At 38.7% G+C, this 25,300-nt stretch overlaps 1 protein-coding gene across 3 annotated transcripts in view; it reads right to left on the reverse strand.

Moving 5' to 3' along the window:
- CTNNA3 (catenin alpha 3) overlaps positions 1 to 25,300 on the reverse strand; it is a 531,540-nt gene that overhangs the window by 185,967 nt on the left and 320,273 nt on the right. For 2 of the 3 annotated variants that reach the window (XM_069795730.1, XM_069795729.1), the window contains exon 10: positions 9,029 to 9,121. The exons of the other annotated variant lie outside the window; for it this stretch is intronic. In XM_069795730.1, the coding sequence (XP_069651831.1) occupies positions 9,029 to 9,121 (93 nt within the window). The remainder of the gene's footprint in view (positions 1 to 9,028; positions 9,122 to 25,300) is intronic. 3 annotated transcript variants of the gene reach the window in all.

Below are 25,300 nucleotides of genomic sequence, written 5' to 3' on the forward strand. Positions count from 1 at the left end.
AAAAGTAAATATATAGGAAATGTAAATTGCCAGCCTCAAAAATCCACAGCATTATAAAATATATAATTAAACTCCAATACCTGAAAAATGTAAGACATCAAAAGATGCTTCCCACTTACTAGCTATCAAGTCTCACTTTTGTGAACGAGAATTTTCAGGCTTGTTCAATACAGTACCTACTTTCTAGAAAATAACACAGAAGCAAATAATATCCATTTATCTGTATCAACCTAAAAGAGCTAAACAATTTAAGTGTAAATCAAAACATAGCTCAAAGGAAAGACTAAATTCCCCTGTTCATTCTTATAAGGGAAAAACACACTGATAAAATGTTTAATTTTGAGAGAAAGATGTTATAGGACATTCACATTTAAAGCCTGAGCAAAACTTACAGGAAGCATAACAAAGTTATGATTACAGTTTTAAGAAAGAATGCAAGGAACATGCAAGCCCTGCTTGGAAATTAGAGCTTCTCAGTTGAGAATTCATATGTGAGACGAATACGAGATATTCATACGTGTGGGGCACATCGCTGTTAACTGTTAGGCTGCTGAAGGCCTCCATGCCACTTTGCACCAAATTGTAGGTGTAATCAATGTACTTTGGAAGAGGACAGAATACAAGTGGTTTGTGGACTGGATTGGAGATGCTTTGTCTGGATCTCCTCTACAGACAAACATACACACACTGTCTCCAAAAAACACCTCAGTTCCTCAGCTCTTGGTTGCACAATATTTCTGAATTTACTGATAGATCATTTCACGTGATCCTAAAAAAACGTGCAACAGGCTTAATACTGTCTGCTGCTTGAGAGATAGGAAAGAAAGCATCACCACAACAGTGCTGAAATTACTAAAATTCAAAGAAAGGAAGGCTGCAGCGGCTGGTTTCTTGCAAGGAGTCTTGGCATTTTTTGCCATTCTCCTCACTGCAGGTACAGAGGTACAGTTGTCAACAGAGAAGCAGATCTGTAATACCAAAATACAGCAGTCAATTCCAGACAGTCACGTTGGCATTGAAAAAAAACAGATGAATTATGGTGGACAACCCAAATATAAAATCTTAAAGACAGCTGTCAGATCAGTATTTGAATGGCCTGGAAATATGACCTGTATAAATGTATTCCCACTGATCAGCTCAGTCTCTTGCTTACCCTAATAGCTCTCCATGTTACTCAAACTACCACACTGCTATCTTTACAAAGTCACACAGCCAAAAATTCAGCTTCTATCTTTAGTTATATATCGCGTACCAAGCAATATTAAAAATAACTAACAGCATATTAAGTTCCAAGCAGCAGGAAAAGATGGCACTGAGAATTAGAGCAGTATCTTCCACAAATGTGCCAAGTGTTATGCTCTTTTCATTAATATAATTTTTTTTAAGAAGCATTGTCGGAGGGGAAAGAACAGCAAATATAAAAATAAAAACCTACTGCAACAATGAACCCAAGATACCATACACTAAGTATGCTAGAGATCAGCGCTCAGGTAACACAGGTCAATACATACCACACATTGTCTGTTCCAGTCTATGACTGGGAGGGTTGTAGAACAGCGGTAGCTGTCTTCAGAGACAGTTGTCAGCAGGACTTTTGACTGTTGGCCATGTCTAAACTCCATTTTGGGAGCTGGCCATTTTATTAAGCATTTACCAACAGTAGATTTTTGCAGTGTGATTTTACTGAAGGGTATTAAATAGCATAATCCAAACAATTATTTAAAAGATGACAGATAAACCTGCATAGAAATAAACATTTTGATTTGAATTGTTAAAGTGCTGAAACCTGCACTGAGATAGGATGCTTACCAGATGCTTTTGCATACATTAAACATTCTTAGTCAGAGTTCTTTCTGTGGGAAAGGTGAGAGCCCCCATTTAAAAAGCAGTAATTCTGTGTTTTATGTAATTTCTGCATTGAATTCTATATTGAAAGAAAAATTACATCTTAGCAAAACAAACCCAGGAAAGCCAGACATCCAAAACAGGCCCTAACACACTGCAAACCAAAATAACAGTCAGCCTGATCTAGAGCAGAATGCTAGCAGGGCTGTTTTCAGGGAAGAAGCAAAAGAAGTATGACCAGAACATTTGTCTTTTGCCTGGGAGTTTTTAGAGTGAGGAAAGATGAGAGTATACATATATTTTTATGCTTTGAAATTTAAACATAAGCACTGGAAATTTCTGAGACATCCTTCAAGAGTGGGAACACACTGAAACGCCTTGCATCCTTTCTAACCTATCACAAAGGCTGACTGGGGTCTCTCTCCCAAATCCCCCATGGAGTTGTGCAGGAGTTAATGAATGAAATCATGTGATTTGAGCTCCCCTGTAAATAGAACTGAGAACAACAGAAATAATAAACAGTTTCTTATATTCTGATCAGTGAATTTAGGAGCCTAAATAGAAGATGGACTCTTTTAACAGAATTTGGACAAAGAGCAGCAAATTATGGGGCCCAATGAAGTCAGTTCATGTGTCCCTAATAACTGAAGTAGGAGTGAAACAGCAAAGCATTTCCTTTTAAGAGGCAGTTTAGTTTCATAAGCATGGAATCTAACAGAGACACACTCTTTTTTTTTTTTTTAAATCAGATCTTTCAATATGGAAATTTTGTAACAATATAATTCTCCCATTTTAAAAGTTGTCAGAAATCTGGTGCGAGGTATTCTCAGAAGGTTTTTGCAAGATCTCAAAACTCAGTCTGCTGTTATGTGTCATCACTACATGTTACTAAAGTCTAACCTCAACCATTCTGCATTTCTCACTCCTTTTCATATACTTAGAGAATTATGAATTTAGTTAGATCCTAATTAGCTTTTTGGTGTTTGTTACAGCTTCTTCCTCACAGCTGAACTGGAAGTGTTGTAGGAACAGGACTAACAAACTGATGCCTGATGCCTCTGTTTCCAAGCACGCCAACTTAACTTCTTGCATAGTATTTTGCTAAGGCGTAAGAGGAACTGTAGGTACAGATGTACAAAGTAAATAAGGGTGGGAGGGGATGGGAAGTATGGGCACTAAATGAACTACAGAAGACATTTCTACTGAAGGAAAAATTGGGTAAGGGAGAAACCAAAAACACTCAGATACCCATTTGCTGAACATTACAAACTCAGTAAACCAGTATGAATAGGTAAGAGTAAAGCCTGTGACGCAAAGCTTACTGACAATAAACATTTTATTCTTTGTCAGTAAAAAGTTCTGAACAAGCAGGGCAGGGAAGAAATGCTATCACAGGTACCAAACACCACCTAAAATTGGGCACTCCACTGTAGAACAATTTTAAGGTTAGAGGCATCGAGGCAGTATAGGCATCGAGAGACCTAACGCATCAACTACAACTACAAAACAAATAAATCAAAACCATATCAATTCTCAAATATCTCTTTTCAAACTGAGACATTCCACATACGCCAGTGGTGGAACTGAAAGCCAAGACATGTTAGAAGCACGTAATTTATTTTAAAAATAACATCTTGCCATTCATACTTTTCCTCAATAATTAAACATCAAGGCAAAACACTAGCCTCTACTGATGTTACACCAGCATGTGAGAGAATACAGAACCATACTCCATGGTTCTCAGAAGAAACATGCCCTTAGATAAAGTGCCAAGGACGAAGAGGAAGCCAGCTTCCATCTAAGCAACAATAAATATTTCACTAGACAAATTCTACCACATTAGTCTTGGTCCTCAGCCTCCTCATATAATGGGCACAGCATGATGTGCAGTTTTATTGGACAGCCAAGTCTGTACTGCAAGCTGCCCTTTTTCAAAGCAAGCTGTAAGGTCCCTTGGCATCATATCCTGCCACAGGAGTCAACCACACTAATCCACTTGAATGCCTGAGAGCCATGAGGTCTTACAGTGGCTGTGTAGCTGAGCCTCTGTCATTGAAGGTCCACTCGCTCACCTCCCCTACTTCCAAATGGTTCCTTAAGAATGGTGTAGGGCTATGGGAGGCAAAAAATAGTTTAAATTGTGAACACTTACAGGCAGCAGAAAACTGGGGCAGGGGAAGAGGAATGTCTGAACTCCTGAGCTCAAGCCTGGTACTAGCTAGCTGCAACTGTTATGTGCTCATTTTAAATTCTGTTAACACCTCAACTAAACAAAGCTGACGTGTCCCAACTTGTCCAATTAATAAAGAGACACAGACCAGAGCCACCAATTAGGAGGCATATCATACTTCATACTTCTGCATACACACTTAGATTGGGAAAAATCAAGGCTTTAGGGGCCCAAAAAAAAGGCTGACGAAGATCCTGGCTGGAGAAACAGTCCCGGAAGTAAGGAAAGATCCTGGAGGACAGGAAAATCTGTGGAGACAAACACTGGGAGACCCCAGGGACATTGCACAGTAAGGCCCAAGACAGCTGACTGCAAGCAGATGTACAGGACAAAACCATCATAACTTTCTGCCCAATTTTCCTGGACTAGCAGCCATCTCCCTGCTAGGAAGGAAAGTTGAGACCTAGTGAAAACAACACTGTGGGGAAAACAAATGAGTGAGCACGTGGTATCAGGAAGCAGGGTAAAAACTGATCTCCCTAGTTCCTAAATAAACCCTAGTATCCAAATGTACTATGGGTTGTAACTCTGTCTTGCTTGTGACAAAGTTTTTCGCCTACCACAAGGCACTTGCTCTTCATCACATGTACACAGTGATGTGTAATGGCCACTACTTTTTAGCCAATGGCTCCAGCAGCTTGAATACGAAGATAAGACTCAGGCAGACAACGTTCTCAGAACCATAATCGCTATCTGAGCATGTATGCTTCATATCAGAAGTGACGCGAATTTAAGCGGCTCAGCGTGCATTTCACATCCATTGAATCAGCATCTTCCACATAATACATTTTGGATCAACAATAGCTAGCTATAAAGAAGGACTTTTATGTCTTTGCAAACTTCCTCCAGCAACTTAGGAACTAGTTCGGAAATATGCTGTAATATCTGCTTTAGGTTCTCATATATTCCTGGTAGGTGCAAGTTAACAAGAGAAATGAGGTGACAGCTTCATAGACATTTAAAATTGCTCAAGATGCACACTTTTATTTTTTCCTACGGCTATTTTCCCTCATCTCCATTTTTATTTTTTAAACACAAAGAGCAACTCAACCTCTAATGGATTTCCTGTTACATAGATTTCCTTCTCACCTAATAGCTTTATAACTAGATGGTTTCCATCTCTCTCTCAATACTTACGAGAAAAACAGAACTCACTAAAAATACTAAGACCGCAGGTTCTGGCTATACCAGTGCATACCTTGTCTTTTTTAAAATATCAGAAAAAAATACTGCATGGGATTGAATGATTTTTAAAAATCTATTTATCACCAAATAAAGATTAAGCTAAACTATGAACATTCATGTCTTTTTCCTGCATTTTGCTTCCTTGCATGATGTACCAGAATGGACGTGGCCCACTGCAGAACTAATCACCCTGTGCCATTTTGGTAACTAGCAGCAAGCTCTACCAAGATGAGAATCTTCAAAGAAATGAGCCCAAAATTTGCTTTTTCAGCTATGGTTCTTCCAAAAGAAGCCCAAACCTCCTGCTCCTTAAAACTCTCCAGGGATCTTTACGCTAATAAAAAGGCTCTAGCCAGAGCCCTTTGACATGCTGAAGCTCTTCCCAGCTGCTCCCTTGAGACTAGCCACTTCTGATCTCCACTTTGAAACATCTGTTCCAGCTTTAGGCTCAAGGTCATTCTTCACCTCAAAAATATCAGCTCAGGATATATTTGCATTAATGCTCTTGGCACTCCCTGGTTTCCACTCCCTCAGGGAGGAAAATGTCCTTATCTCTCATTATGTGCACCACAGCACCTCCACTGTGTGTGTTTCTGACAGAGAAAAGAAAAAGACAGAGCAGAGAAACACTGTCACCTACCTCAGCTACTGTTCAATCTTGCTTCTCTGCTCTTGCCCAACACTGTATCCTTATCCCAGGTTAAATCACAGACCTAAGGTCTTCAACTCCATCTAAAAGCTGATCAATGGCTTCCTTCTCATCTCCTCCCTCCTTCACAGCCTGTTGCAGACAGCATCCTTATTCCTCAAGCTTATCCCTCAGGAGAGCTCACCAACCCAGCAAAACCACACACCTACCTTAAAATGGAGGTAAGGAAACAGGACCCAGTACTAACACAGAAGCCAGGTCAAATAACAGGCTAGATCCTCCTTATACAAAAACACACAGGTTTTTCTGGGTCTTTTCTTCCTTGTTCCTCCTCTTGTTGGCCTGGCATCCGAGACATACTTGTTGAACCACATGAGAGCTGATTATCCTGTGCAAATGTAAAAAACTATCAAGAATTTAGACGGAGAAGCCAGATCCTTGTCTGCTAATCTCTGGTTTCCTACATTTAGGATATCTTTCCACCTCTATATTGACAGGTTTACTCTCTATTAGGTATCTTTGCCTATTCCAGAGGACTATTATAGGAAACAGACACTTCTTCGAACATGCCACTGAACTGAAGCATAAGGGTAACAATCCCAAGATTTGCATTAGCAAAACAGCTCTACAGATATATATCCTTGCTGTTCAAAAATGGAAGTTTGTTTGCGTTTGTGGGTTCTTTTCCTTTTCTTTCTTTCTCATGCATTTGATGAGGTCATGATTTTATCTGCACACCAGGAAAGTAACGTGGACTCCCACATGGAACAAGTGACATTGTAGATTTTGCCCACCTGACAACGCTCAAGAAAATTCTCCCAACCAAAAGCTATTAACATGAACACAAATAATTCTTCCTTCATCAAAACATATGCTAGCAGCATTTTACTTTTTTATTCTATTCATTATTATTGATTTAACATTAAATATTCTTAAAAGTCATTTCTCATGAAGTATTCATGAAATTTCAGGAACAACAGGTATTACGTGTTTTGTATCAGCTCTAACATACATGCCTAGCTTATTTCATTTATTGAACAGTCAAAATATTTGCTAATAATCTCACTTGAGAAATAAAATATGGTCAGAGTTCAGAATCAACCCTCTATATTTTAACTACAGTACAGTATAATTAATATAACATAAACACATCTATGAATTCTAACAATTAAAAGGCTTTCCTCCAGGGTTTGACAATTCTGTATCTGGCTTTTCCCCAGTGCTACATGGGAAGTTTCGCTGGTCAAATCTACAGAACTCCCAAGACTCCAAGGTGTTTTCTCTAGGTGTTGATTTCACTGCTGGCTTTTTGGTTAGTGTGTTTAGGGGCGTTGCAGGGTGTGTAGGGTTTTTTTAGTGCGTTGGGTTTTTTTTCTGTTTTAATTCAACCATTTCAGATTTCAATCCCAACCACATGGTTCCTTTCAAGAAATGTATTTTTCAGAGCACATAAAATCCCTTTTTTTTTTACTCTAAAGATTTAAAAACATTGGGGAGTTCTACATGCAAATTTCCCCATTCCAAACTCTAATTGATATGCCCTGCAGGGATTTTAAGAGAGAATTATTTTCCCTGTGGAGAATTTTTAAATGATATAGCATAATCTGATTTACTGAAAAAAGCAGGAGCCTTATTCTGCTATTTCTTACTTAGGTAAAATGCCAATTGCTTTCGCAGGGAATGGTCCTTATCTAAGAAAGCAGCAAATCCTGCACAATGAACACACCGTTAATAGTAATATGATCTTATCATGCGCATACTACATTCTCTGTTTAGACACATCTATAATCATCAACTCGCTCACCCCTGGTTTACCTAAAGGTTAAAAAAAGGAGGGGAAAAAAAACCCAAACAAGAAACTGCCATTTTACTATAGGAAATCAAAACCCTAGCAACTTAAATGGCTGTGGAGAAAATCAATATTTTAGTCAAAATTAGATTTTAGGAGTTTCTGGTATCAGATGCAATACTGGAAGTGTTGGTTTTCAATTAAGAAGCTACAACTGGATGCATAATAATGTATTAGAAAGGTGCAGTTGTACCTCTGGAGAAACAAAGAAGCTGGAAGAAGCTATTCATGAATTATTTTTACAAGCCAGCAATCTTCTTCCAAAACCAGTAACGCATTAAATCAAATAGAGTGGGATGTGAAACACAGAACTGTAGAAGTTATAAAAACAGACACTGAAACTCAATGATTCAAGAGAAAACACTGATCTCTGATATTTTCAGAATATGACAACTCCTTGATAGAAGTTTCTTCTTCTTCAAGTCTTGCATTTACTCAACAGGCATAAAACGGACTCTTCAAGTTTGTAACGGAACATATTATTAATATTTGCTCTTCACCTATTTCAACTACATTTAGCATTCAAACACACAAAAGGGTAAGAATATTTAGGCCACTGTGTAAACTCTAGTGTTCTTCAAAGAACTAATGATATTCAAATTATGCAGCCTCAAGGCTGAAACACTCAGATCAGATTCACACAAACCAGTAAAATCTTTGCTCTAAACAGATGTAACTGGAGAATTTTTTATCTCTGTAATTCTAAGTGTGACTAATACAGAGTGAATACACTTTTTGTAAGATATTAAGTACCAAAAATTCATCTGTAGCTGTGCTGTTTTTCATTCCTTTGCTTAAGACAAAAGCTCAAGCTTCTGAATTGGTGATAATCAGAAGAATTTACACTTTAACATTCACATACACAAAAACCAAATCAAGTGGTAACAGTATTTCAAGTTAAAGGTAAAAATATATATATTGCTTTCTAAGAGTAAAAATCTTCCCAATTTGCCTACCATGTTAACTCCTCATTCAATCAGGTTTAATTTCAGAAACAGAGCAGCATGTTTCTTCAATTGCAATTTTTACAGCTTTTTAAAACTCCCAATCAATATAGATTATTAACAATTCCTATGTTAACCACTAAGAAAAAATAAACAAATTAACTATTTGCCCTTGATTTATCATTTGGTCTCCACTTACTGCACTAAGCTGCGTGAATGGAATGTGAATGTAGACTGAAGGAGCATGACTAAATATCCGTGTTGCGGGACAAAAATACAGTGTATGCTCAGTGCACTGTAATGGGAATTAATGGAAAAAGTCATACCTGTGGGCACAAAGTCTCTATGTGATTAGCTGCCATTTGGACAATTTTCATTCCATCTTCATTTGTTGACAATGAACAAGCAAGATTAGCAACCTTAAATAAACAAACAAAAGTTCTGTAAGCAAGCATTCAGCCCCAGACTCTCAAACTTGCCAAAAAACTCTGCTACAAAACCTTCATTATTTGGGGAAATTAATTTGTCAAAGAACACATTTGAACAAGGAAACACGGCGGGGGGGGGGCGGGGGGGAGCTGTGGAAACGAGTGACAGTAACAAGGAATGTCATGACCTCTCCCCAGTTTAGGTTCAGCACCTAATAGCTGCAGAACGATGTTTAGGTAACATCAGGAAATTTCAAAGTAAGATCCTAAGGCTTCAGATAGATTGCTTGTGATCGTACCTGTTAATTTTTCAGAGCTCTTCAAACTATGTCCAGCTTTTAATTTTTTTTGAACTTACTTTTAAGACCTTAAAGGTCAAATAACATTTGCCTTGACTTGTTGTAATGAAACACAGAACGATTTATACCCTGAGCTATCCACAGATCATTATTTTTACCAGTGGTACGATTTTCTACTGAAATAGTCAGACCAGTGCAACTTACACTGAAAATGTATAAGGAAACTTGAAATCTGTGAAAGAACAAGTCTATTTTCTGTTTTACTTCACTAAACACCATGGAGATACAGCTTCCTAGCTTCCTTTAAAGAAAAAAAGCTTTTCCGTAACACTCCACAGTTCAACAAGTTTGAAGATATGAAGGATAAAGAGCACTCACTTCAGCTCACTGCAACTCAGCATCAACAGGCTCTAACAGACAGGCTTGACAAAGGCACAAGATGGGCTGGGATACTGGGATCCAGTAGAACTTTTCATTCTACTGAAGTGATATAATGTCCTCACAGAAACTACTACACACTTGTTAAGTCTTCATAGCCTTCACTGAAGTAGCTGTATTACATATCTACCACAGCAATATTAATGTAGATCAAGAACTTCCTGAGAAATAGACCTCTGTAGTGCTGCAAATACCAAAACAGATATAAACATAGATATGCACAGTTAATTTGTAATTATTCGAAACTCATGCAATGAGTTCTATACTCCAGCTGCTGCAAAATAAAAGCAAATCTTCATTTATCAACATTTTAGGACACTATTTCTGAGAAAGAACAATAGTTCAATAATGATCTATTACAAAACATTTTTATTATTCTTAACTTAAATGATGTAAATAATTACAAGGAATTAGTAAGTGCATAGCCAAAGTAATTACTTTTCCTATGCAAAATTCAGAAGGGACTAAGACAGACACTTTCTGAAGAGGATGAGGGCTAGAATGCATGGCCCTCCATGTACACCTGTGCCTACCTATAAATACTTTATGAACCTATTCCTGGTATTCCAATACAACTCACTGGTTCCCCTCCTGTGTGATGTGTTATCTTGTCCACATAAAAAATAAGGTTTAAGACTGAAGAAATCTGATTTTCATAGATGCACTCAAGCTGTATTCTCTTTTATTTGAAGTAAACTGCCATGAGTTTTTTTAATGTAATATTTGAGAAAAACGGGTTTTGATCCTATGCTTCCCCTCCTGACTCTTCAGCTTTAAGTTACCTACAGATATCTCTATCATCGTATCATTTGGTATCATCATAACACAACTCTAAAAGACACTATTCCCTCCCCTCCAAAAAAATCAGTTATTTTTCTTTGGATCGAAGGTCAGGATTTTTCAATATTGGTTACAACAACTAATTCACATTGGTTTGAATATTTTAATTTCTTTGCCCCAGTCACTAAACTGCTTGTGTATCCCAATGCAGTGAATGTAACACTGCATTCATTCACACTGCATTAATACACCATCCATATATAAAAAGAAGCACTCTACAAGGCTCAGTGCAAGTATTATTGATCTATTTCTTAAAGAGCTCCTCAATGCCTAAAGCAGTAACATTTCAAAGGTTAAAAAAAAAAAAAAAGAATAGGCAATATAAGCCATTCCACTAGGACAAAATAAATACTCTCAGCAGCTTTTTCTCTTTGCTATACGATTCCTCAGGTTTTCCAACTTCATTTCACAGTTTCCAGAAAAGCTCTACTTTTAATTTCTTGGGATCCACTGCAAACATGTGCGATACATAGCTCGTGTTTATCAGTAACAGTTTTAAGATTGAGTTCTCTGCTGTAAGCAACAAATTTTTTGTCCCTGTCTTGATGTGCAAGGCAGATACAGAGACAGCTTAAAATAATTTTTTATCCCGTTTCCCAGTTGCACTGGCTGAAACATCTCAGTACAAATCCAGTCCTTGACATAAACTGTGTCACAGAATATTAATTTAGGTTGGAAGAGGTTTCCAGAGACCATGCAGTCCAACCCTCTGCTCAAAATAGGAGAATGAATTCTAAACCAAGCTGTGCCAATGGCTCGATGTAGGAGATCAGCACCTGGGGACAAATTATGTGTATGTTACCAGATCACATTGAAGATTAGAACAGTAATAAAGCATGGCTCTTTCTGACAAAACAGATTTAGGTTGGGAAGGATCTCTTAATCCACAAGTATTCTCTTTTATTTGAAGTCAACAGCCATAGGGGTTTTTTATATACATTGAGGGAAAACTGTTTCTGAACTTACGCTTCCCCTCCTGATTCCTCAGCTCTAAGTATTCCCTGGTGATGGCCCAATCCATAACAGTATTCTCACTGCACAAGCAGCAAACCAAGGATATAAGCATTAGGAATTTATGTTAAGCCACTTTACAACAACAAACAAACAGAGGTCTGTATTATTTACATCAGATGTCTTTTAAAAATCAATAAAGTTAAAGAAAGTAGTATTTGGCTACTTTAGAATAAATACATTTATTGTGTTACATTTCTGCTGGGTATTTGGAATTCATACTACAGTGCTACACCAACAGTGAATTTAGTCATTTGCCCTTCATCTTGATCAACATTAGCAAATCTTTTGTTTCCATTAGAAAATGTGTAGAATCTTCTTCTCCTGGCATATAAGTGGCATGACTTTTCTACATGTAGCTTATGCATAAGAAAAAGCGTTCAATCTCAGTAAGTGATTAGGTTTACACCTGTTCCACCCAAAAGACAATCCAGATTACAGTAAATCATTAGCATGGTCTCAAGCATCAGTACATTCAATGTTAGTAGTTTCCTCACCAGCTCCTGAAAAGATCTCCTTAACACAAATCCAAAATACAAAAATCCAAAGAAATCAAATGAAAGAGTCAAACAGGGCGGGGTGTGTGTGCATGTGTAATGTTTCCAAGCATAGGGCAGGGGATGTGAGAACCTGAAGTCTCTTTTGAAGCTGTAATGTTACTAATAAGGATGACAAGCAGTTTCATCAATACTAAATGCCTATAACCCATTAGAAAATCAAGCCCTAGCTCAGAGAACACCTATCCCCTTCCTTTTCTGAAAGCATCATGCACATCTTGAAGGTTTCTCAAATAGCAAAAATCCTTTATTACTGCCATTTCTCCCCTAAGCAATATAAGCTACACAAATACATCACTTTTTTTTTTTTGTATTCCCTGAGAGTGACTAGCTTCCCTTAAAGGGAGTTCAAGCCCAAGCACACTGCAACTTCAAAAAGAAATGAAATTGCAAAATGAAGAGCCAATGATTCCTCTCAGTCAGAAAATCATTCTTTCTGAAGAGCAAAGTTTGTCAGGACAAAGACAAAGCTTTCTTGGAGACTGGTCTGACTGAAATCAGCTCTAACAGAAGTTTAAGCCATCAAGTTTTTCAATCTTTTTTTTTTTTTACCACGTGAAAAAAGCATATTTGTTCAACTTGTACTACTCAATGCAACATGTCTATTCGTAATCATTCTCTCCAAACATTTCCAAGATAGTACTACAAAAGCAGTTACACAGGTCTTATTTGAAAACACGAAGAACAGTGAACAAACCATCCATAATGAGTTTTAGCAACATCAGTTAATATACTAATTAAGGTGCAGTGGGAAGAGGAAGACTCTGAACTGAGCACATAAGTGCAGCACTGACAGTAGATAAAATACTCCATTAGCCTGATGGATTTTTAGATTATGAAGGCACCAAAGACTGTATTATTTGATGCCCATTACCTGTAAACAAAACATATGCCAAGGCACATTTCTTTCATATTCCTGAAGTTATTAAACGACCTTCTTGCAGGCACTTTAACTTGTTTTTATTTTTTACTGCTGACTGAGGGTTTGCCTTTCTTTATTGGGGGAGGGAGTTCTTCTCTTTAGAATTTGGTGAGCCACCAACTTTTCAGGCTAGAAACTGTTGAAGAATAAGACCTGCATATACTAGATGCAATCAGTTTAAAAAAAAAAAAAAGAATCAACTAACCATATTCCTTTTAGCGACTTACACGTTACATGGAGCATGCATGTGTATCTAGGAGAAAGCACAACTGGAAAAGCTTTTATCTGAAAACGTGTGCATGAACTTTTTCAGTTCCTACTCTTTATCTAACAACTGAAAGGAAAAGGAAGAAGTATTTAGAGGCTGTTTGAGATAGATTATACATCAACAAGTTTGCACTATTGTAAAAAATTCTTTGAGATGGAAGGCTTTTTACCTTGGATATGGTCACACAAGTGCACTCGCACCGTGTATCCTAATGTTCTGTCCCCAAGTGGAAGATACATGCTTTAAGAAATCCTCAGCTGCTTTCAAACTCAGATTCCCAAATGCTTTCCACTCGAGATTACAAGGCAAAAGGGAAAATACATACAGACAAAACTTCTTGGAGATCCACTAATTACTTCAGTGGATCTCCAAAAAGGTGCAACAATAAATATTCTTCAGAAAGGTGTGATAATTTTCAACAGCCAATGCCCCAAAGCCATATATTGCTGGAGGTAATGAGATAATGTAATATCCTTCCTGTAGGCAAAAGAAAAGCATTCCCAATCCACTAAGAGCCTCAGGACAAGTGGAAGTTCACATACAAAGTGAGACTGCCTCTTCACTGTGAGAGGACAAAGAGCCCTTACCACGTTGATTCTGCTGAAAAGAAAGTGAAAAGCGTGATCCTGTTGGTAAGAGTCCTTGGGAGAGACATTCCAACCATGACTCAAGGATGCATGACAGTGCTTTAAGAATGAATCGTGGCTCAGAGTTAACTCCAAGGTGAGAACACATACTCAAAGCCAAATGCAAAAGTGAGATTTTTAAGTAGCAAAAAAGTAAATAAATCACTGCACTGCCTCACCACCTGTTTCATTCTCAGCTGAGAACAGCTTTACTGTTCTATTGTCCACACTGCAAACTAAGGATTAAATGCACCCCCAAGGATTTTTTTTTCAGTCAAATTCCCTGCATTAACTCCCCAAAATTAGTATTTTCTTAGGAACGGATAGTCTGCCAACTAATTATATAAGTTGTAGTAAATGCAGCAACATGTTCTTTAGACACGATCCCCCATGCTCCACCAATAAGAGCTGTTTCTTCTCATTATTTTATCCAGACTCCTAACTCACTTATATACTGTAAATCACTAAGGATGACTAAGTTGTTAATTCCAATAAAACTTGTGTTTCCTCTTCTTGGTGAAGACCTCCTATTGTTCATAGTAAATACTTCCTGTCAAGAAATTCTTTCCACTGAGGAAAGACCTCCCAAAGCTCTGCCTACCCTAAAGTTAACAAGGTCCTTCACCACACTGCAGGGTAAACTCAAAGTTTGTTCTAAAAATTTTTAGCATAGCATGAAGAACTCTCTGGCAACCCAATTCCACTGATAACCCTATAGAAATTCTTAAGGCCATGCTGGGAGCACGTATAGCCTTCAATGATGAATGCTCTGCTGCTATTTCAAAAACAAGGAAAAACAGTGATGTATCTAAAATAAAATCTGACATGTTTCAAATTTTAAGAAAATTTAACTTGTGTGTCACAAGATTTCAAATACAGTCTTTACTAGAAAATTTAAAATACTGATCCTGTCATTCTGCCAGTCTTTTTTTTTTCCCAAGTGCATGTAATCATGATCAGAACAAAAACCTATTGGTGTTCCTCAAAACCAAGCACAAGTACTTCTGACACATACCTCTTAAGAACACTAACCAGATACACTGTCACTTTAATGCCTATATGACTTCACCAAGTCAGTGACATGATGACCGTAGTATAGGGGGTTAAAAAGACCTAAACCAAGATGAGGACCTTGCTTTGTCAAAAGTTTCACAAAAGGCAAAGCTTCAAAGACCTTCTGGTCCATCAACCTTTATCTTTGTAACCTCCAAAGAGATGAGCGCCAAATACAAACAAAAGAATTGGGGGGGACGGACGGGGGATGAGACAGGACACAAATACAATAAAGCAATTCATTGAGGTAGAGATTAATCCGCGTAATCATGGTTCAAAAGATATTTCATTTGTAGGAGAGCAACTGAATACTGAACTGGGGAATAACATTTGAATTTCAGCACTACAGCGGTCAACATAGCTTTTGAAACCCTACGTAAATTGCTTCTAACTGTTAGTCTGCTCTCCTCCAACTATAAATAAAAAAGGTACTTACGTATTCTTTGCTTCTCATTTTGTGGTATACTGAACTATCTTCTACAAGTTTATTAAGTGTTCTTAGCTTCTACCACTAGCTTTATTCATGAAGCCTTAAAAAGTCTTTTGAGGAAAATGACTGTTGATACAAAAAAATGCCATGGAAAAACTAAGAAGGGCAACAACAAATAACGACTCTGTACTTTTTTAAGGAAAAGGCTACATTGATGTACGTACGTCTTCTAGTCGTTGCTGCATTTTTATATGCATTTATGATGACTGTGCATTTCTATGAGCTTAATAAAACTTGACTAGAATATTTGTTTAGAGTGAAAAAACATACTCCTGTGGACTGAAAACTTACCTCCAGTGGGCAGTAAAGTAATATCACAATGTTGCTTGGTTTTGAACGCATTTTCTACCCTAAAACTTAACTTCTTTCCAGATCAAGTCAAATAGTAATACTGAGCTATTTATAAACTGCTGCCAGAGTTTATTTGTTATTTTTGCAGTTTATAAAAAGCTTTAGGATACTTCAGGTCAAAATGTACAATATTACTTTAATTTTTATTATTTTTACTTTTGTGGGAATAAAGTTAGAAACTATACTCAAAAATACATGTAACATATATTACGCTGCTTTCCCTGTCTCTTTTAGCTTTTCACCTTCTACTCTTCCAGAAAGATTCCTGAATCTCCTGATTTAACTACTCTGGGGCACTACATATGTGCAAGCCTCTTCACTCATCTTTTGGTTCCTTTTGCACTTCTCTTAATTTTACATGTCTCTCTCTCTCCCATTTTCCGCAAAACTGAATTACATAGTACACCATTAATGCCATAATCACTACTCATTCAACACAATTAGCTCTACCTTGTACACCGGAGGCTTATCACTGCCCCTGTTCAACTGTAACCAACTACCTTGTTAACATGAAGAAACTCCTCAGAGTATTATGTAACTTTAAATGTTTCCTGTAACTTGTCAAGCATGCTAAAGATTGTTATGTTTGTAATTAAATAATAAAGGGTATTTGAATACCAATGGACTAGATTGTTCTTTTTGTTTTTAACCAACATAAATCTAGAACGACCCACCGCAACTAGTTTATTTCAAGTTCCATGTGCTGAGACAAGTCTTAACTCATACAAGTTCATTTAGGAGATTGTTTTAATAAACTGGGCCTCAACCAAAACAAAAATGGAAAATAAATTAAACACTCTGAGGCAAAGACAGCACACGTGTAAGGGAGAATTCTGCACAGTAACATTTCAGAAAATTTCCTCTTCAGTAAAGGTGTCAGGCTTGATGCAGAGTCCCATTAAGCTTTCTCTCACTGCTTTGGGTCACAGTAAAGACAGCTGAAGAACTAAGTTAATGATTCCTTCTCTAGACCTCAGTGAGCAGAGCCCTGGTTACAACCAAAGAAAAGATACTGTATTTGGATTACATTTGTGCTCTGGCAACCCGAGTTACCTGAAGAGTCCACTAAACAGAAACTGCCTATAGACGTGACCTGCATCTCACTGACAGTTTCTCAAAAATAGGTACCATCCATACCAGCACCAGACTTAATTTGCTGGAATAACAGCAAAGTGGCCTTTGATAGCTGAAGAAAGGTCCTTCCACAAGCCCAAACATAACAGCAGCTGAAAGATTTAAATGTAAACTACTTTCTGAAACCTCTCCCTTAGCACCGTTTGCTGAAATGTTAGCAACAGAAGGCTTTCCAGCAGTACCACACAAGTACAGAAATATAAAAGAAAACTACCTGAAAAGGAGAATAGGACAAGCAAAGAACTGACTAAAACCCAACCATTTTACTGCCTTGTCCCTACCTCTTTCTTCATGCAGATGGAAGAAAATGTCAGTATAAAGACAAAAATATATTTTAGCAGTAGACAGAGGTGTTATATGTCAGATTTATGTTGCCTGTAAAATTTCCAAGTATCTCTTTCTTTCTGCATGAACATTTCTTTTTCCTTTCCTCCCTACATGAAACCCTCTATCTCCTGCACCTAAATAATAAAGAGGCAAATACAGCAATATAATAAACTGTCATTAGAATACTCAAGATTTCAGGCCCTTTTCCTCTATAAAGCAAAGGTAAGATCCAAACATATGCATGAATACATCCTCATTTATTTTCTTATTACTCATTATTCAAGTATTCTGTGAAACAATTATCCATTGCTCATTTGAAGAATTTTACTGTTAGACTAAATAACACATGGGTTTGTGATACAAATACCCAAGCATAGTCGGGTGACCTTTGTTTCCCCTAGCCGCAAAAATCTTAAGATTCTTCCTGTTGTCAGAATGAAAACTTTCACCTCTTTGCCTCTGACTGGTTAACTGAGATGGAAATCTATCCCAGGAGATACAGCATATTTCTTCCAAGATGCATGCCCTCTATTATTTAAACCAGCATGAGCTAAGAAGACTCAATATCCTAAAAAATATAAACCACACAGCTCTCACTTAGCACTTAATAAATATTAGTGGAGCAGGAGAGGAAACAGACTTCTTTCCAGCAGTATAATCACTTAGTTACAATGCCAGAAATTCTTTCACTTCAATGTGAATGTTTTTAATTCCTTGAAGAAGTAGGACATCTGACAAATAAAAGATTTAAATGATTGGTTTTGAATGAGAAACAAAACCACACTTTGTTTAACATTTCTTGAAAGAGTTCAAAATAGAGGCAGTCCCCTACAAAAATTAGGTATTTATCCTTTTACAAAAGCAGTTGTGCTTTAAGCACGTTGTTCTGATGCAACAGCTGGATTGGTTATACATGCTACAGATTTAGCTTTTTATAAATAAAACATCAATCATACTGAGCATAAATTAACTTGATAATACATGAAAAACAGAATTCACCTCTAGAAAGTTACAAAGAACAACAACTCAGATATGTAATAAATACTGTATCACAAATACTTAAAAAAAAATCATGATATAAGAGCGGGGGGGGAAACCACCAACAAATCCACAGATAATCAAAGAAAATGAAAGATCGGTGCCAACAAAACATACCTTCAGAATCTAATCCATCTCGGGATCAGCCCCCTTCACAGAACTTGCCTCCGCAGAAAGTATGGCAATTCATTTTATACCGAACATTAATATCAACCACCTTCTTCGGCAATATAGAAAGTATATAGCAGTACAGGGTTCTGGAATATGCATTTTTTGCACTAAGAAGCAGCTAATCTATATTCTAGTTCATTCCCAACTATCATTAACTACTGGTACAGAATTAAAGATGTGCATGGTGCTTGAGCACTTACAATCAAATCTAAGATGAGAATAATGGTGGAGTCAACAGTAACACATTGAGGGTTAGCTACAGCTGAATAAAATTTCACATGCAGAATGTTAATCCACATTACCTAGAAGCATAAATGAACACTTCAGCACCAGAAGAACATCTTCTTCTCCATAGTTGAAAGGAAACAAGACAGAGAGATACAAGCATACACTTATTCAGTAATATAAATTCAATTCACTGTATTACCAGAAATAAAGTAGCTCACCCACCATTAATAGTACCTACTTTGTTTTCTGCAGGACACAGTATTGTGTTACAAATTGCATGTGACAAATCCAAAAACAGTGAAACTTTATCCTCTGAATACTAGATAATTCAGCATGTCCAATTTCTCTTAAAAAAGTAATCTCTTCTTGAGACGACAAAAAAATTTTCATGACCATGAGCTGTCCTTTCGTTCACTGGGCTAAGAGCAAAAAGACTATCTTAGGTCCTCAACCCCAAAATCAGTGCAGCAACTTTTTATTCCCCTGCAAAGTACTGAACAGAAGGTCAATGATACTAGCAATAACCAAAGGAGTACTAAAACATACCAATGCATAGGACAGGATTCTAATTGCACTTAACTTGTGAAAATCCCAAATACTGTCACTGACTTTGGTTAGGGTTTGCACCAAAAGGTGTCACTGACTTTGCAGAAACACAGTTTTCCTCTCTAGATATTTAACTGAACCAGATCAGCACTGCAAAATAAACACACAAAACCACTCAACCATGTATACCGGCATACATGGTTAGTTAACTGGAACAACAGAGTTATCAACAAATTCAGTATTTGCTAACTTAATGACACAAATTGGTTAGTACTATAAAGAAAATCCAAATTAAAACATAGATAGAATGAGTATGTAACAAAAATGGGAAATAGCGTAAAGCTGCAGATCTTTATTGCCAATCCTGAGAAGACTTCTCCTCAAAAGGGAAAAAAAAGTGCTTTGTCATGGAAGACATTTTCCTGATGTCCATGAGGAAAAAAAAAAGGGGGGGGGGGGGGAGTGTCATCCAACTTTTTAAATACTCAGCTTGAGACAATATCTTAATTCTAGCACTTTGAAAGCCTTCCCAGAGCAAGTAAAAGGTCCATCTCCCAATTTAAAAAGAGGATGAAATTTACTGAAGAAAGCGGGTGAGAGCCTAAGGCACCTTACATGATGCACAACCACCAGCTCCTCCCACCTCACACAAATAAACACATCAGATATGTTTAAAGAATTCTTTTCAAATTTTGGCTTTTCAGAAAGAAAAAGTCCCATTTCAGAACTTGTCATGAGTTAAGTCTCTCTTTCAATATTCTTGGAATCCTTCTCCAACCCAACTGCCTCCCTCCAACTTTTGGTACAGGATAACACCAATTCAGTGCTAAATGGTATGCAACCCTCACAGCACACCTGCACATAGGGAAAAAAGATAAAGTCTTATTTTCAGAAAAGACTTTCGTTTTATATTGTACAATTAATTGGATGACTCATTTTTTCCCCGCAGGCTTTCCAACAGTTGACGTGTTGACAACTGCTGTTTCCTGGAATTAGCAGCAGACTAAATCAAAGACACCTTTGTAGAGAAAACTACCTTAATGATTACCAGAAAGCAAGGTACAGCCTTTCATATAGCCTCATTCAAGACAGGAAACGATCACAGAACACAGATGCATAAATTTTTATCTACCATGAACAAAAAATGCATTCGGCTCACAGAGTTACACAGCATACAATATACCTTAATGTTTTCAGTGTTATTGTAAAGACCTTTAGTCTACTCTTGTCCTGCTTCCACTGAACAGGACTTGTAAAAAATAATACCCGGAGTAAAAGGACTACTTCACCACTCTCTCACTTATGCTTTAAGCATAAGGATAATGCATAATAGTTAAGTACAAATACTGACCAAAACACTCCTCTGAACTGGTCTGTATACCCCTTGCTTCCACTGGTGAGCAGCTGGTCCCACAAGTGCTCCCAAAAGCTCCCTATTGCTTAACGCAGTCCTTCTTCTCAAAAAAAGCCAAACATTCTAACTCGAAAAACTGAAAATTTGGCAAGCTAGGAAAACAGGTACTTCTTAATATATTGTTTTCTATTGTTGCTTCATGGATTGATATTGCAGATTTTATGGAGCACAACATTAGGCCTTGAAACGACAAGGCCGTTGAGCTTACCACTTGCAAAAGGAAAACACCACCTCTTAACACAGACAACTTGATAAGGAAGAAAAAACACCCATGTTACTAGTTTTTAGCAGCCTGACTCGCCCTGCCCTGCCCGCCCATGCGGTTTTCCCCTCAGCACCCGGCAGCTCGGCACTCAGAAAAGCCTCAGCCAGGAACGGTGGAATTCTTCTTCCAGAAGATGAAAACGCACATTTGACAATCTACCTTAAAAGCTAGACAGAGAGAGGTGCAACCAAACCTACCGGCCAGCACCTGCCCTGGACACCGCCCGGACGCCTCGGAGCCCTCCGCCACGCCACAACCGCGGGACAGCCGCGGAACCTTCCAGAAGGATCGGGGCGGGGCGCTGCCGGGGTGGGAGCAGAGGCGCGAAATGGCGGCCGGGGTGGGGGGGGGAGCAGAGGCGCGAAATGGCGGCCGCGAGGAGGGGCGCACGCTCCTCCCTATCGCACGCAGTGACTTCCCGGCTTGGTCTGTACCCGGGGGAGCGGGTCCCCACCCCCTCAGCGCCGACATGGGACCGAGCCTGAGGGATGGGTGCCCGGCCCTCGGCAGCCAGCCGTCCTCCGCCCGGGCTGGGGCAGCGGGAAGGCGCTCAGCTGGCGGCTGAGGCGGCCGCTTGGCCGCCGGGAAGCGCGGGGACGCTCCTGTACCGGAGCGCGGCAGCGCCCGGCCCGGCCCGGCCCGGCCCGGCCCTTGCGATACCGACGGCCGGGTCAGAAGGGCCCGTGGCTAGAAAGCTGAAAAGAGCCTTTTCATTGAAAAAGTAGCTTCGTGAAAAGCCTGTTTGAACACCGTGATTTCCAACTGCCAATGGTTTTGTTTTCTTCTCGATGAATACATACAGGACAGGCATGAGGTCTGGGTATATGCCAACTCTATGCAAAAAACTTTCCGTAGTGAAGTGAACTGAAATTTTAAATTGAAATTTAAGGCTGTAAACACGCTTAGCAAGCTTTTTATGAAATGCTCAAGCCAATTGTATTTGCAGTGGCTGTAAAGCAATCCATTATTCACTCATAATGAAGCACGTGTATGTATACTAGATAACAAAGTTGTCTTGTAAAAGCAAAATAAATGTTACACTGCTCCAGTGGTAAAAATCTCATTTGTGCCACAGGCACACAGTATATTCTTAGGCATTAGATTATGTCATTACTGCATTATAGTATATTCTTGTGCATTCACTATAGGCTACATTTCAAATATCTTGTAAAAATATAATTAATCTTCTCGTTCGTTTTTACCGTTCCTTTATCCCTTAAATGAATAGCTAAGTAATTTTTCTCAGGTTTATTAGTTTTTCTTCGCTTTGTGAATGGTGTCATGAGCTGCACTCTGCAGCTGCTATGAAAGCCATCCATAGACAGCGAATTCCAACTGCAGTGGAGCTGGAGGTAGTCTCCTAGCTACTGTAGTTTATATGGAATAAATGTACCAACATAAAATGTTTCTGTGTCGGTGGAAGTCTTTATTTCACGTTAATTGAGTTTAAAGGTTCATAAAACATTTTATAAGAAACCCTTGAGTCATTTTTGCAATGTGATCTCTGGTCTAGGAAAGGTAAAATTGATCACAAAGGAAAACACTTAAAACCGTTGATAAGCCTTGCAACCAAAACTTATATATATAAAATCATCCAGATTTCCAAACTACAGATTACAATGCAGTCTGAGGCATTGTGTGGGTTCACCCTGAAGCATGTGGATAGAATTCAAAGTGTAGGATTGTGATCCTATTACATTCACTGACAAAACTCTTATGGAGACTATATCTCGTTTACAGTACGCACTGGCCTTGAAAAAGGGCAAAAGAATTCACTATTAATCACTGCAAAGCGATGCAGAGATGAGAAACAATCCTAACGCACAGTAGACATCCGTCCAACAAACAGAGTATGAGATGTGGGGGTTACTAATACGTTTCAAAGGAAACAAATCACTTGTGCAAGGAAGTCTAGAATTATAACCTATAAATGATTCCTAATAAAGGGCTGACAGGGTACATGTTAATTAAGCTAAAACTCAGAATGGTGATCTGAACTTCCCACCACAACAGTACATGAGATATGGCTACTACTGTCTGTCTGTCCCTTTACTGGACCTGTTGGGTAAAAAGAGAGCTGATAGTGGTGGGACTGAGGACAGTTCATTAAGAGAAAACATGCCTAGCTACTTTAATTCTGTCCTACTGAGTCTAGCAAGGAGATTCCTTGTGTCTAGCAAGACCAGCCTGTGTTTTTGAGAAGATGAAAGTTTTAGAAATTTGTCATGAACTCAGTATTTTGAATACTGGGCCAACAGTTACTATAAAGCAGTTTAATGTAACAATGTTAAAATGTGAGCAATGTTATCTCCTTGGAAGTAACTACGTTGACATTATTGCATATTGCTTGAGTTTGTTGTTCAGTTTCTTTTAAAGACCTTCTACAGAAGATGAATTACACCACCCTAATGAATTACACATATCCTAACAGTATGTGCCTTTTGTCTCAGCCAAGCTGTCAAAACCAAAAACATCCAACTTCCCTGTTAAACAAAGATCACTTGCTTTCCTTGTGATCAGAAATTCTAGTCCATGACTTCCCACAGTATGTTTTCTTGATAATTTCCTTGCCCTTTTTTTTTTTTTTTAAGGAGAGTTCAGCCACTATTCTTTTAATTTTATTTCTGCTATTAAGTCTGTATTATGAAAGGATTTGTCCTACTTTTTGTTTTCTTGCCTCAAATACAAGATAACAGATAGCTTCTTTAAGTATTGTTCACAAATTGCATTTCAGAACAAGAACATTTCAGTTATTTCAATGTATTCAAGAATTGACGTTATTAACACAGTCTTGTAAAAAAAGCATCACCCTGCCAATGGGGGGGGGGGAATACTAGTTCAAAAGCCATTTGGCAGTGGTAAAATACCCAGAAGGATTCCTAGAGGGGTGATTAAATTGAGCCAACAAACATGTTGCCTGATCCTCTAGAAAATACTCTTAAAATCATAGAATGCTTTGGGTTGGAAGGGACCTTAAAGATCACCTAGTTCCAACCCCCCTGCTGTGGGCAGGGGCACCTTCCACTAGACCAGGTTGCTCAAAGCCCCATCCAGCCTGGCCTTGAACACTGCCAGCAAGGATGGGGCATCCACAGTCTCTCTGGGCAACCTGTTCCAGTGCCTCACCACCCTCACAGTGGAGAACTTCTGCCTTACATCTAATCTAAATCTACCCTCTTGCAGTGTAAAACCATTACCCCTTGTCCTATCACTACATGCCCTTGTAAAAAGTCCCTTGTTGGCTGTCCTGTAGGTCCCCTTTAGGTACTGGAAAGTCGCTCTAAGGTCTCCCTGGAGCCTCCTCTTCTCCAGGCTGAACAACCCCAACTCTCTCAGCCTGTCTTCATAGGAGAGGTGCTCCACTCTGATCATCTTTGTGGCCCTCCTCTGGACCCGCTCCAACAGGTCCATGTCCTTCTTAACTTGGGGGCCCCAGAGCTGAACACAGTAGTCTAGGTGGGGTCTCACCAGAGCAGAGTTGAGGGGAAGAATCACTTCCCTCAACCTGCTGGTCACAATTCTTTTTATGCAACCCAGGATACGGTTGGCTTTCTGGGCTGCAAGCGCACACTGCAGACTCATACCTAATTTTTCATCTACCTATATCCCCAAGTTCTTTTCTGTAGGGCTGCTCCCAATCAATTCATCCTCCAGTCTATACTGGTACTGGTGATTGCCCCAACCCAGGTGCAGGACTTTGCCCTTGGTCTTGTTGAACTTTATGAGATTCACATGGGCCCACTCCTCAAGGCTGTCAAGGTCCCTCTGGATGGCATCCCCTCCCTCAAGCACATGAACTGCACCAACTTGGTGTCATCCACAGACTTGCTGAGGATGCACTCAATCCCACTGTCAGTGTCATTAATAAAAATATTGAACAGTACCAGTCTCAATACGGACCCCTGAAGGACACCACTTGTTACTGATCTCCATTTGGACAGTAAGCCGTTGACTCTAAGTCTTTGGATGCAGCCACCCAGCCAATTCCTTACCCATCAAATAGTCCATCCATCAAACTCTTATCTCTCCAATTTAGCAATAAGGATGTTGTATGGGACCCTGTCGAAGGCCTCACAGAAGTCAAGACAGGTGATATCTGTTGCTCTTCCCTTATTCACCACCACAGTCACTCCATCGTAGAAGGCCACCAGATTAGTCAGGCACAATTTGCCCTTTGTGAACCCATGTTGGC

This window comes from Haliaeetus albicilla, chromosome 11 (assembly GCF_947461875.1).
Source record: "Haliaeetus albicilla chromosome 11, bHalAlb1.1, whole genome shotgun sequence".
NCBI classification, from domain to species: domain Eukaryota; kingdom Metazoa; phylum Chordata; class Aves; order Accipitriformes; family Accipitridae; genus Haliaeetus; species Haliaeetus albicilla.